Source organism: Bubalus kerabau, chromosome 10 (assembly GCF_029407905.1).
Source record: "Bubalus kerabau isolate K-KA32 ecotype Philippines breed swamp buffalo chromosome 10, PCC_UOA_SB_1v2, whole genome shotgun sequence".
In the NCBI taxonomy this organism is placed as follows: Eukaryota; Metazoa; Chordata; class Mammalia; order Artiodactyla; family Bovidae; genus Bubalus; species Bubalus kerabau.
Genome location: NC_073633.1, coordinates 14,635,193 through 14,650,257, shown reverse-complemented (window position 1 = coordinate 14,650,257; position 15,065 = coordinate 14,635,193). Strand labels below are relative to the sequence as shown.

General features: G+C 38.5%; 1 protein-coding gene across 1 annotated transcript in view; it reads right to left on the bottom strand.

The window, feature by feature from the left end:
• JMY (junction mediating and regulatory protein, p53 cofactor) overlaps positions 1–15,065 on the bottom strand; it is a 78,198-nt gene that overhangs the window by 49,496 nt on the left and 13,637 nt on the right. The window contains exon 2 of the mRNA XM_055536659.1: positions 1,090–1,263. Coding sequence (XP_055392634.1) covers positions 1,090–1,263 — 174 coding nt within the window. The remainder of the gene's footprint in view (positions 1–1,089; positions 1,264–15,065) is intronic.

Sequence of the window (15,065 nt, the reverse complement as noted above, 5' to 3'; positions counted from 1 at the left end):
TCTTAGTGGCCCCATGTACTGCAGCCCACCAGGGCCCTCTGTCTACGGGATTTTCCAGGCAAGAGTACTGGAGTAGGTTGCCATTTCCTTCTCCTATACAAATCATGCTATATTAATAACATGAAGGCAAAAATTCACATAGACTCTGATAGTCAATGTTCAGCTGTGTAGAGTATGTCTGCTCTGCATTGCAACTTAGTTTAGAAGAAGATGGGGCCTCCATGTCTTCTAGTTCATCCCTGGCCTTCCAGTCAAGTTTTCAATGGGCAAAGATTCTACAGTTCATTTTTAAAAATTGAAGGAAACTGTAGTGCCTAAAAATTCCTAGTTACTATTTATCACTTAACCAAAATGCCAAGTTTATGATAAAACTGCCATTTTTTCCCAAAATGCCCATATTTTTCAAAATTATTAATAAAGGAGAACAACACCAACTATGTGATGGTCTGTATGGCTCCATGTTGATTCATTAAAGGGAATAAGAAACACAGACATGCTTTACTTTGTTATATTTTTTCAAATACACATTCATTCTTGCCCCCAAGCATAAGGTTCTCAGAATAATTAGTAATTTCTCACATATAAATTTATTAAATAATGCTCCAAATTAACCCATTATGCAAAAAAAATTTAATATCCTAGTTCAGCAATATTTTCATGTGAATTAAACAGCAACATTGATTTGAGGTCAGCTATAAAACCAAACCCTTAACACTCACCTCAAAAAATGTAGTATTACTTTACACACAAAAATCAAATGTCATGAAGTTTAAAGCTCTACCATTAAAGCCTTGTAATTTTAAAAAGGTCCTCCCAAAACATGTTTCCAAAACTCCTGCTAAAGAAGTCTAGGAGTAGACTAGACAAGGTCCTCTCAACCCTGCCCACTCAGCACAGTCACCTTTCCAGATGGTTTTAAAATGAGGTATTCAGGCTCTGTGTAACACAAAACTACCAAACTAGCATCTTTGGGAACAATGGACCAGATATCTACATTTATAAAAGCTCCTCTAATAATTAAAATGCATAGCCAGCCAGACTGAGAACTACGAAATAGGTAGGTAACATTTTAGGTTTTAAGAAAAATACCTTGATCTGCTGTCTTCGTAGCATAGCAAGTTCCCGCATGTCTCGGAATGGCTGCAGTAAATACTGATAGAGTTCAGTTGTGGCTTCTGCAAGGCTGCTGTAGGCTTCATCCTCCATCTGATACAAGTCCAGAAGCTCTACCATGCTCTCCGTATTCTTGTGCTTATCCAAGAGCTGTGGAACAAGAAAATTTCACTGCAAAGAAATCCAACTGGAATAGCCTGTAAACATTTGCAAACTCGCTATCATCTCAGGACTTTGGGACTCTGAAATGTGGAATTAAGAGAGAATGAGAAGCACTGATTGCTTGCATCACTCATCTCCATGACTCATGTGTTTAACTACAAGACCACTGCCTGACACATCCTTTTCTAACTATGTCTCTAGGTTATTCCAGTTCTCTGCATATTCTGGTATTCTGGAATTCCATACTATCTGCCTACTCTTAACTCTAAAAAAAATTTTCCCAGTATCTAGTAGCTTTCTCCATATTTATATAATTTTTTTTTCCATCATTTATCTAAGGCCTTCTCAGACAACCATTTTGCCTTGCTGCATTTCTTTTTCTTGGGGATGGCCTTGGTCACCATGCAAAGAAATAGAGGAAAACAATAGAAAGGGAAAGACTAGAGGTCTCTTCAAGAAAATACCTACAAAACAATACCGATAAAGTGAGGAGACTGACACTCTCCATTCAACTTCACCAGTTACTAAACCTAGAGCCTATTATACAGAGTGAAGTAAGTCAGAATGAGAAATATAAATATGGTATACTGATACATGTATATGGAATCTAGAAAAATGGTACTGATGAATTTATTTTCAGGGCAGCAATGGAGAAACAAAGGTGGAGAACAGACCTATGGACATGGGGGCAGGGAAGGAGGGCGAGGGTGAGATGTATGGGGAGTAACATGGAAATTTACATTACCATATGTAAAACAGACAGCCAATGGGAATTTGTTGTATGACTCAGGGAACTCATCAGGGGCTCTGTGACAATCTAGAAGGGTGGGGTGGGGAGGGAAGTTCAGGAGGGAGAGGACATGGGTGTACCTATGGCTGATTCTTGTTGAAGTCTGACAGGAAACCACAAAATTCTGTAAAGCAATTATCCTTCAATTAAAAAAAGGGCCTCCCCCCCCAAAAAAAAGATATAGTAATCAAGACAGTATAATACTGGTAAAAGAATAGATCAATGGAAGAATCTAAAAGCAAACCCATACACAAATAGTCAAGCAGTCTTTTGACAAAAGAGCAAAGACAATTCAATGAAGAGATCAGTCTTTTCAACAAATGGTATTGAAACAAATGGATATCCATGTATGAAAGAAAGAAAAAGAAATCTACAGACCTTAAACTTTTCACAAAAATTCATTTAAAATGGACCACAGAAATGCAAGATACAAAGTGATAAAACTCTTAGAAAATAACACAGGACAAAATCTAGGTAACCTTAGGTTTGATGACTTATTAGATATAAAAACACATTACTTTTCTGTAAACCTGAACGTGATAAAACAAGGTCCACTACTACTAAGTCGCTTCAGTCGTGTCCGACTCTGTGCGACCTCATGGACTGCAGCCCACCAGGCTCCCCCGTCCCTGGGATTCTCCAGGCAAGAACACTGGAGTGGGTTGCCATTTCCTTCTCCAATGCATGTAAGTGGAAAGTGAACGTGAAGTCGCTCAGTCGTGTCCGACTCTTCACGACCCCATGGGCTACAGCCCACCAGGCTCCTCCATCCATGGGATTTTCTGGACAACAGTACTGGAGTGGGGCCTTCTCCAAACAAAGTCTATTAACTTTTAAATGATGATAACAAACCTATTTAAAGACATAGTTTTATATTTCACTGTATGCATGCTTTTATTTTTTAAATAAACAAAAAATCACTAAAAATAAATCCATAATATCCAATTAACACTGATTTTCACCCCTATTAAGTCCTAGTGTTTTAAAGTGATTGGACCAATCAATGTCTTTCTGCTTTGTTAACAAGTAGTTTTGGTAGGCTGGTTTTGTTTGCTGTGTTTTTAATAGAGGCCTACTAAAACAAAAAGAATTAATTCAAACATCAGTGATTTTAACAACTGATAACACATGAACGATTAACAGATGTAGACAGAAGGCCAGACCAAGTGCCGATCTTGCTTTATGCTGAAAGCAAAGAGATGCCGTCAAAGGTTTGTTCATTTGCTTTGTTTTTCCTTCAGAAATCTCTCTGGTTCCAGGGAAGCATCAAGGAATACTTTCCCAAGTGAAGGAATCTTGACTTGTTATTCTGAAGGGTAAAAGGGACTAACTAGGCAAAGTGGGGCTTCCCTGGTGGCTCAGCTGGTAAAGAATCCGCCTCCAATGCAGGAGACCTGGGTTCGATTCCTAGGTTGGGAAGATCCCTTGGAGAAGGGAACAGATACCCATTCTAGTATGCTGGCCTGGAGAATTCCATAGACTGTACAGTCCACGGGGTCTCAGAGTCTCACTTTCACTTTCTTTCAGGCAAAGTGTAAAGGGAACACCTGGTCAGAAAAACATAGTGACTTGTCCCTGGATAAAATAAGGTTTATAAATTGGAGTAGACAGAGAAAGGCAGCATGTGAAAGACAATTCTGGAGACACTAGCATACATGATGGACTGGAGTTATACTACAGTGGTGAGAATGGACTGGAAGGGGCAACAGAGTGGACACAGAAAGGTTAGTTCATAGCCTCCTAGGTTGGTCTGTGAAAGCTGCTGGTAAGCTTAGACTGGAGAAAGAGAAAAGCACGGATTCATGAAATGCTTTGGAGGTAAAAGCAACTGGACTTATTAAAAGACTGGATTTCCCTTTGACTCTAAGATCTTTGGTCTTCACTGATACAAAGAACACAGGAATAGAAACAGGTTTTTAGAGCAAAGTTTACAAATTCAGAGACGGTGTCCAAACTGCTTCTTAGATATCCATGCAAAGAGGTCATAAAGGGAAGGCACAATGTCCCCAAGCTAGACCTTTTCCTTTGGTTGGTCTACAATCTAACTAGGGAAGCAAACCAAGAGACAGAAGTAAAACACTGATTGTAAAAGACAGTAAAAGGTTAAAGAAAAGATGGTTCTGAGTGGGCTAAAGCAGCTGAAACAGATGTCCGAAAACTAGGATCTGAAGTGGATCTTGAAAGATGGGAAGTGAAGACAGGTGAAGAACAACACCTACGCAGGTGAAGAACAACCACCCAGTCTTAAGAAATTACATGAACTGAAGTATCACAGATTTGAAATTTGGATGGGAGGAAGAGGGTGGCAGAGTGTCACTGTGCTCCTTGAAGTAGGGCGTATGCACTAGTAACAGGACACCATACTGAGTCAGTAAATGCAGCATTTCTAATAAGCAGGGAAACCATCTATGGAATAGAAAAAAAAAAAGAATGATACATTTGATCAGTGGGATCTGTTTAATGTTTAGTTTACATAGTTCAACTTGTCTAAAAACCATATCAAAGTGATGGTCATTTAGTACCTGGTTACTTGAAGCATGGTCTGGGACCAGCATCATCTGAGAACTGGTTAGAAATAAAGAACCTCAGGGCCCACTCCAGACCCACAGAATCAGAATGAGCGATGAGAATGCACAGCAAAGTTTGAGAAGCACTGCTTCAGTAAACACCTTTTATGCCCACATTCATGCCCACCAAGCACTGTGTGCTTGGTCGCTCAGTCGTGTCTCTGCAACCCCATGGACTGTAGCCCACCAGGCTCCTCTGTCCATGGGGATTTTCCAGGCAAGAATACTGGAGTGGGTTGCTATCCCAACCCAACAATCGAAACCAGGTCTCCGGCATTGCAGGCAGATTCTTTACTGTCTGAGCCACCAGGGAAGCCCCCGCATTAACTATAATGTGAGACAAAAGTCTCAGTAAAGTACACAAATTATGTAGCGCATCTTCAAATTGAAACTTGTTAGAATTATGATATGTAACATTTTTTCTTGTACCTAAAATCATTTTTCCCTCACTTTCTCTATTTAACTATTATTTTATTTTAGCTCAATTAGCACTATTCAGACCAAAATTAAGGCAAAATTCCCATTTCTCATGGTTCAGTTCCATATTAAAGCATTTTTAGCTATTCTAAAAAAAAAGTTACTACTGAAGCCAACCACAGAATGATCTTCACCTTTAGAAGACAGGTCCAAAGAGACAGAGTCAGTCTGGCATTATCTCCAGCACTGGCCAGATCTTATCTCCAACACATGGGCCATTCAATGAAACTGAATGTTTAAAAGCAATCCCCCACTTCCCACAAATACATTAAGTAAGAATAAACAAAAAATATTGAACAAATAAAAAATAAAAGCGATGGCCATTAAAATAATCTCATTGTTTTCATTCTGATATGTTTGCTTGTTTTTTAAAAATTATAATTTGGCCTTTTACTACTGCAAAGAAATGATGGAATTATAATGAAGATATTCCAGTTCTTCTGATAGAATTCTATTAATTTACAAAATGGCAATTTACAATCCAATTTAGAATAACCTGAAAAATCACAATAGAAATAGAATTCAATAAGCTGTTATAATTTATATGCAGAAACCAACAGCCCTTTCATATTAAATACAAAACAATCAGCAAGGATTCCATCTGTAATAAAACAGAAAAATACCTAGGAATAAACTTAAATCTATTAAGAGCCATGTAAATAAAATGTTATGGTACCAAAAGACTATGTAAATAAATGGAAGACTGAATCTATAAATTTCATATGGTAACAAAACACCTCGATACTTCTATGGCACAGGAAAAGCCCAATTTTAAAGTTCAAGTGGAAAAATAAGAGGACAAAATAGCGCAAAAAAAAATTTTTTTTTTTTCTTATGAAGAGTAAATGTGGAGAAAGGTAATGGCCTACCCAGGTATTATAAATATATGATATAAGCACTGAGTACAATGAAGTAATAAAGAGTTCAGATATATGAAAGTTTACTGCATGATAAGCAAGAATCATTCAAGAAATATTTGTGACAACTGTCATTTCCCCAGAAAAAAAGAAGAGTTGGACCCCATCTTATTCCTCAGTGAAGTAGCTCAGTCGTGCCCAACTCTTTGCAACCCCGTGGACTGTAGTCTGCCAGGCTCCTCCAACCATGGGATTCTCCAGGCAAGAGTACTGGAGTAGGTTGCCATGTCCTTCTCCAGGGGATCTTCCCGACCCAGGGATTGAACCCAGGTCTCCTGCATTGCAGGCAGATGCTTTACCATCTGAGCCACCAGGGAAGCCAAAATAAATTCTTGCAGGGTCAACAATTTAAATGCAAACAGCAAAATCAACTGGCTACAGACATAAATAACTAAATCAAGAAATAAATGACAAAGGGAAAAATATTTGCAACACAATTTCCAAGATCAAAACAAACAACAAACAGGTAAAGAAATTACTCTTGAACAGATGAAGATTCATTCATACTGCAAAATAAATCACAAATTAAAACTTTTCATGGGAGATAGGGTGCTCAGGGCTGGTGCACTGGGATGACCCTGAGGGATGGGTTGGGGAGGGAGGTGGGAGGGGGGTTCAGGATGGGGAACACATGTACACCCATGGCTGATTCATGTCAATGTATGGCAAAAACCACCACAATACTGTAAAGTAATTAGCTTCCAATTAAATTAATTTTAAAAAATAAATAAAACTCTCATGGATAAGATAAAAAAGTTTTGAAAATAAGTCTTGGGTTTAAAAGGATATATTAGGTTGGTACAAAAGTAATTACGGTTTTGCACTGTTGAACTTTGCCATTTGATACTGGAATACATTCTTAAATAAATGTTGTTATGTTATACATCATTTTAATATGCATTTCTCACTTTATGCTTTTTCCTAATGAATTATTACTAGCTGTTTGTATGCATTTTAGACTATGGAAATGATGTTAGACAAAAAATATATTTGAGCGATTTTCCTGTTTGAGTTCAAAATGGGTCATAAAGCAGCAGAGACAACATCAACAATAGCACTTGGTCAAGGAACTGCTAATGAATGTACAGTGCAGTGGTGGCTCAAGAAGCTCTGCAAAGGAGACAAGAGCCTTGGAGATGAGGAGTGAGATGGCTGGCCACTACAAGTTGACAACAACCCACTGAGAGCATCATCGAAGCTGATGCTCTTACAACTACACAGGAAGCTGCCCAAGAACTCGATGTCAACCTCAGTACAGTCATTTGGCATTTAAAGCAAACTGGAAAGGTGAAAAAGCTCCGTGAGTGAGTGCCTCATGAGCTGACTACAAAGTAAAAAAAAACAAAATCACATTTTTAAAGTGTCATCTTCTCTTATTCTTTTCTTAAAATTTTAATTGGAGGGTAATTACAATATTATGATGGTTTCTGCCATACATCAATACGAACTGGCCATAAGCATACATTTGTCCCTTCCATCCCGTACCCCTCTCTCACCTCCCTCCCCACCCCATCCCTCCACCTTGTCACAGAGCACCAGCTCTGGGTGCCCTGCATCATACAGCAGGAAAAAAAGACACATGTATCCCAATGTTCACTGCAGCACTATTTATGACAGCTTGGACATGGAAGCAACCTAGATCTTCATTGGCAGATGAATGGATAAAGAAGCTGTGGTATATATACACAGTGGAATATTACTCAGCCATAAAAAGAAACACTTTTGGGTCACTTCTGATGAGGTGGATGAACCTAGAGCCTATTACATAGAGTGAAGTAGGCCAGAAAGACAAATATCACATATTAACACATATATATGGAAACTGGAAAGATGGTACTGATGATCCTACATGCAGGGCAGCAAAGGAGACACAGACATAATGAAGAGACTTTTGGACTCAGTGGGAGAAGGAGGGTGGGATGATCTGAGAGAATAGCACTGAAACCTATACATTACTGTATGTAAAACAGTCTTCTGTTATTCTATGCGACAACAATGAATCATTTCTCAATTGGATTGTGACATGAGACAAAAAGTGGACTGTATACGACAAGTGTGATGACCAGCTCAGTGGTGGGACTGAAAAGAAGCACCAAAGCACTTTCCAAAGCCAAACATGTACCCAAAGAAGGGTCATGGTCACTGGTGGTCTGCTGCCTGTCTGATCTACTACAGCTTTCTGAATCCTGGCGAAACCATTACATCTGAGAAGTATGGTAAGCAAATCGATGAGATGCACCCCAAACCGCCTTGCCTAAACCCAGCGTTGGTCAACAGATAGGGCCCAATTCTTCTCTGCAACAACGCCCAACCTCACGTCACACAACCAACACTTCAAAAGTTGAACAAATTGGGCTACAACGTTTTGCCTCATTTGCCATATTCACTGACCTCTCACCAACCGACTACCACTTCTTCAAGCATCTCGACAACTTTTTGCGGGGAAAATGCTTTCACAACCAGCAGGATGCAGAAAACGCTTCCCAAGAGGTCATGGAATTCTAAACCATGGATTTTTAGGCTACAGGAATAAAGAGACTTATTTCTCATTGGCAGAAGCGTGCTCACTGCAATGGCTCCTGTTCCGATGAACACAGACGTGCTTGAGCCGAAGTACAACGATCCACGATTCAGGGTCCCAAACCACACTCACTTTTGCACCAACCGAACAGAAACAATAGCACCCACCTTCTTTTGTTTCAAACAGTGTGAACTGATACATCCTCTACAGAAAGCAATTTAAGCAAAATACATATTTCTCTTTGACCCAGCAATTTCTCTTACAGAATTTTATCCTATAGATACATATGCACGTGTGGGAAAAGATACGCTATTTCAACAGCAAAAGACCAGGAAAAAACCTATATATCAAACCCAATCCATTCAATGGAGCATTATTTAGCCATTAGAAGAAACTTACAGGAAAAAGAAAACTAAGATGTTAATACCATGCTACCATCTGAGTTGTTTAAAAGTGGAAAATAGGACACATCTCTATGTATTGTCTGTGTCTTTATGCATGTAACTGAATCTGCAAGTCACACAAGAAACTTATGGGTGGCTCCTCTGAGGGGATGAGAAGATGGGGGAAGGAGTTGGGTTTATACTCCAGCTTTCAATCATGATCTATGGAGTAAATATACTTTTTTAAAAAAGGAAAGTCTTATAGCCTATTTCTTTTCCACCCCGAAAGTATCTTGGCTTACACATGAAAAGAGGAAAATTAAATTATACCCTTTGCCACAATATCTAAAACTGCACATACAACTTTTGCTAAAGTATGAGAAATATGAAAATGATACATGCTTCTCTTCCTAAGTACCTAAGTCATGTTGTAAACCATCTATTTTAAGCTACAGCTGAAAAGGAAGATTATGAAAGTAATAGCAGCAGTGTGAAAATCAATTTCTAATCAAAACACTCTTCTCAAGTCCCAGAAATCAGTTCTAATTAGTGGCAAAGATGCTCCTAGGCTTAACACCAAGGCTGCAACATATCTGAAATAAAATAACCAGATTAAGGAAGGACAGGACAATAAAATGGGAGGGGAGTGTTGTCACATGAGTGTGCAATAGCAACAAAGCAGCGGCTAACTGTACAATGAGTCATAAACTATCCTTTTTTTGGCCCCACCTCACAGCTTGTGGTATCTTAGTTCCCTGACCAGGGATTGAACTCGGGCCCTCAGCAAAGAAAGCACAGAGTCCTGACTACTGGACTACCAGAGAATTCCCTAAACAATCTTTTTATTGTTATAATAAAGGCAATAATTCTCTCCTTGCAAGAAAATGTACATTGAAAGAAGCCCCTTCTGTATTATTCCACTTGAAAATAGAACACTCAGGTTGATTTTTCTACCAAGTCCTAGGAATAGCAGAACTGTTAAAAAAGATGTTTCAATAATAAAAGTTCTCCAAGCCATTTACAAGCAATCGAGAGGACTCAACAGTAAGACAATCCTCAGATACTGGGCTTCTCTGAGCTCTTCTTACAGGGACACTAAAGTAAATGCAAGGCACCAGTTTAGATACTATTCAGCACCGACACAAAAACTGTCACCATATGCTTGTTAATTAAACCACAATCGGATTCTACACAGGTTTGCAACCACAAGAAATTCAGTTATTCTACTCAAATATTAACAGTTATATATTTCCCAAATGCCTTTGATCAACAAACAGAGCGGTACTTTACAAAGCTATTATGCACCAACTAAACTTAATACTCCTGCAGAGAAGCCCAAGGCATCTCACCTAACACTGCTAATTTATTAATTTGTCTTCTTAGCTATAAAGTTTCACGTTTTTCCAACATTAGATTACCTAAAAACCAATTATAGCTTCAATCAGCAATTTACGTTAATATAAGTATCTGAAAATAATCTTAAAGGAAATGAATTTTAAAATATCTAAAGAGGCAATTTACTAAGCATTAGACTGTTTAGTCTAAACCATTTCCTATAATCCATGATAAAAGACTTCAACTGTAAAAGATAATCACAACCTGTTACAATAACACATTTAATTTTCTACTTTGCTAACCAAAACTGACTAAATACAGGGATTAAATGAACTGTGGTTATTTGCAGGTTATTAATTGTTAAATGTAAAAGGTGCTATAAATAATATGCACAAAAAGAGTAGAAAGAAATTGGAAAGAGAGTTAGCTTACTTAGGATTAAGAATATCTGAGGTAGAGGTATAGAGAAGGCCTGAATTTAAAATGGAGAGAATACTGTTTGCTAAACTTGAGAAGATTCACTGATGGATACAAACTGAGTCAGAATACAGATGGACCTATGAGAATACAACATGCCTACAAAGGGTGATTTTGGAAGGGCTTAAGTGCACCCAATACAAAATAGAGATACTCATTACAGGATGCAGTGGAAAGGAGGGCAGACAGGAACAGGGCTTAGAAAGTAAAAAACTGAATTACTTGTTTCAAAATATGACACATCACTCGTGCGATTTATTTAGAATGTCATTTTGCTCTACTGAGTCACTTAAAAGAAACGAAGCAGAATTGTATACAGCATTAATTAAACACATTAGCCTAATAAGTAGAACACTTCTTTTCCCTTCCTTCCAGCTTCCCTAACAGACACCTTTTTTGTTTCCCCCAGTCTAATTCTGATAACAACTAAGCTCCTAACCTACTCTGATATTTGAAACAAAGTTCAGCTTATCGCAAAGTTTCTCTAGGGCAAGGATCCCACAACTTTCATCAGGTTCTTAAAGGAGTCAGTGACAACAGCTTTTAAAAAATTTCAAGACTCCCTATAACCATTGTAACAGAGAAAGTACAAAATAAACTTGTGCCATTTACTCCCTTCTTTAGTCTATTCAACTTTGGCTTTTTAACCCTGTGAAAAGTTACAAATATAGGGGAAAGGAAGAAAGCACCTCCTGTGCTTAACTGAGTCCCCCTCCCGCAGGGTGCCAATCAGTTATAGAACCTGCTCTCTGACTTCAGGATTACAGTGAAAGTCACTCAGTCATGTCTGACTCTGTGCAACCCCACGGACTGTAGCCTGCCAGGCTCCTCTGTCCATGGAATTCTCCAGACCAGAATACTGGAGTGGATAGCTATTCCCTCCTCCAAGGGATAGGACTGCCACTATCCTTGAAGATCCTCAGATAATTTGTGAAGTCCTGGGTATAAAATTTAGAAGCTAAACTCTCTCCTGCCCCGAGTCTCAGAACTTTCTTCCTACTTTAATGTGTCAAACCCAAGAGTGCCTCCTTTTTTAAATTAAAATATTTAAGAAGCAACATAAAATCTACAAATAATACAGCATTAATTAAACACATTAGCCTAATAAGTAGAACACTCCTTTAAATTATTATTAAGACATGCAAATAATTATCTTCTTGTGGAAAAGGGTAACACAAAACTAGCAATGAGGTGCTATGATGGAGAGGGAGGCCTGCCCCAGCAATCCACCTGGATCTGTGGTCCTGGGAATTTCCCTTAGGCCCAGGGGACTGGTTTTACCAATGACAAGGAATGACCAACACCACATACATTTTCACACAGAGCACACTGCTCAACTCTGTTCTTGGTTTGTACAAGTGTTGAATCATTTTTATTACTATGGTAATCACTGATTATTTATTAGGGACTATTAATGCTGAAATCCAATTTTGGAAAGTATAAGGGCTACTATTTTGAAAATTGGTTTTCAGATTATTTCATAGATGAGTGGCAAATTTAATTTCATTTTACTTCTGGGGAGGAAGTACCTTTAATTAAAATGTTAGGTACATGTATACATGTCATATACAGAAACCAACTTTATAACATATCAAAAAAACATCCACTGAGTACAGAAACACTGGGGAATTGAGGCATTAGAAAAGAATAATAGCAAACCCACCTTTGTCTCCTGGGCCTTACAATGCATTTTAAGGGGTAGGAGGGAATCCATAAAGAGAAAAATCAGAAAAGCAGTCATGAATGATGTGAACCATATGTAATATAATGCGTCTCTGATCTTTGAATTTCTGACAGAAAGTCCTGGTTTCTGAAAGTGGTCATAAATGACTTCTTCAGGAGGGGTACCTGACCTGGCCCTGGAAAGAAAGAACTTAAACCAAAAAAGGACAACATGGGCAGGGGAGGAAGGTGTCCTTCCTATTATACGATACATGGTGTACAGTACGTTCAGTGAACAATGTGTAAAGGAGCTTGACTAGAATAATGAAAGGTTCATGTAGAGAAAAGAAAGAGATTAACTGGCGGGTTAACCAGAAAACGGATGATACCGAAGACCAGGATTTGGGCTCTGTTACAGGACAATGGTTAGCAATACAAGAGGTCGGCTTGATGCGTGTATATTACAGCTAAGAGTTGGGTATGAAGATGTGCAAAGTAATGCTTGGGAGCAAGTATTACAAAGGCTACTTTGCAAGGAAGACATTGAAGGAGAGCTAAAATAAGTCTAGGGATGAAATTGTGAGATTAAACTAAAGTAGGTGTAGGAGCAACATGAGAAAGCAGAAACTAATGCATAAATGATTCCATAGTTCAAAAGTTCTAAAATTCATATTTAACATTTCTGAATCAGTATGCATTTACAAATCAGTGATGCAGGTATAACTATTATGGCCACTTACAGAAATAAGAACCAGAGGCACAGGCTCAGTAATCTGCCTAAAGTTAGGGAGCTGGTGAAAGGTTGAGGTAAAGTGTGAATCCTTGCGGCCTAACTCAAGCCATTAACCACTGCCCAACTTGTCCCTATGCATAACCAGTCTATTACCTTTCCCTTACCTGAAAGATACCAATCTTCCGGGTCTAGGAAGACTGAAAACATGATGAAATACACATACGATGGAATACTCCTCAGTCACTTTAAAAAAAAGAAACTTTGCTATTTGCAACAACATGGATGGACTTGGAGGATAATACGCTTAACTCAGAGAAGAAGACAAATACTATATGATTTCACTTATATACGGAGTCTAAAAAATACATGAATGAACATAACAACAACAAAAACAAAACAGACTCACATAATAACAGAGAACAAACTAGTGGTTACCAATGAGCAAAGGGAAAGGGGGATGGGCAAGATAGAATTAAGGGGATTAAAAAGTACACATTTATTGTCTATAAAATAAATAAGCTACAAGGATATACTGTACAGCAAGGAGGGAATATAGACAATATTTTATAGTAACTTTTAATGAAATATACCCACCACTTCATGGGAAATAGATGGGGAAACAGTGGAAACAGTGTCAGACTTTATTTTTCTGGGCTCCAAAATCACTACAGATGGTGACTGCAGCCATGAAATTAAAAGACGCTTACTCCTTGGAAGGAAAGTTATGACCAACCTAGATAGCATATTCAAAAGCACAGACATTACTTCGCCAACAAAGGTTCGTCTAGTCAAGGCTATGGTTTTTCCTGTGGTCATGTATGGATGTGAGAGTTGGACCGTGAAGAAGGCTGAGCGCCAAAGAATTGATGCTTTTGAAGTGTGGTGTTGGAGAAGACTCTTGAGAGTCCCTTGGACTGCAAGGAGATCCAACCAGTCCATTCTGAAGGAGATCAGCCCTGGGATTTCTTTGGAAGGAATGATGCTAAAGCTGAAACTCCAGTACTTTGGCCACCTCATGTGAAGAGTTGATTTATTGGAAAAGACCCTGATGCTGGGAGGGATTGGGGGCAGGAGGAGAAGGGGACAACAGAGGATGAGATGGCTGGATGGCATCACTGACTCGACGGACATGAGTCTGGGTGAACTCTGGGAGTTGGTGATGGACAGGGAGGCGGGGCGTGCTGTGATTCATGGGGTCGCAAAGAGTCGGACACGACTGAGCGACTGATCTGATCTGATCTGATCTGAATACATAAAAATTTTGAATCCCTGTTATATACCTGAAACTAATATTGAAAATCAATTATACCTCAATAAAAATAAATAAATAAATACTTTTCCCCCCAAGTCTTAGGTTTCATAAGACTCAACATATAAAGTAAAACCTGCTCAAGACCTAACTCCAAGGCCCTCAAGGGAGCCAGAGATCTTTTATTAACACTTCACAAAATCAAGTACTCTGACAGGCTTCACTGTGAGCTGGCACATAATTTCCTTTTCTTAAAATAATGCATGTTTTTCAAGTTTAGATATTGCTAAAGTAATTCTTGCTCCCTTCTCTCTTAATCCTCCATTTCTTTTTATTATTTTATACCGGAGTATAGTTAATTAACTATGCTGTATCAGTTTGAGGTGTACAGCAAAGGGATTCAGTGACATAATACATGTATCTATTCTTTTTCAAATTCTTTCCCCATTTAGGTTATTACACAGTATTGAGTAGAGATCCCTGTGCTATAACAGTAGATCTCTGTTTGTTATCTATTTTAAATATAGCAGTGTGTACATGTCAATCCCAAACTCCCTCTAACCCTCTTGTCACCACCTTTCATTTTCAGTTAGCAAGTCCAACACCCAAATTCACAACACTTAATAAAAAAGGGGCAGGGGGAGAATTTCCAACTAAAAATAAATCAAGAGAGTTAACA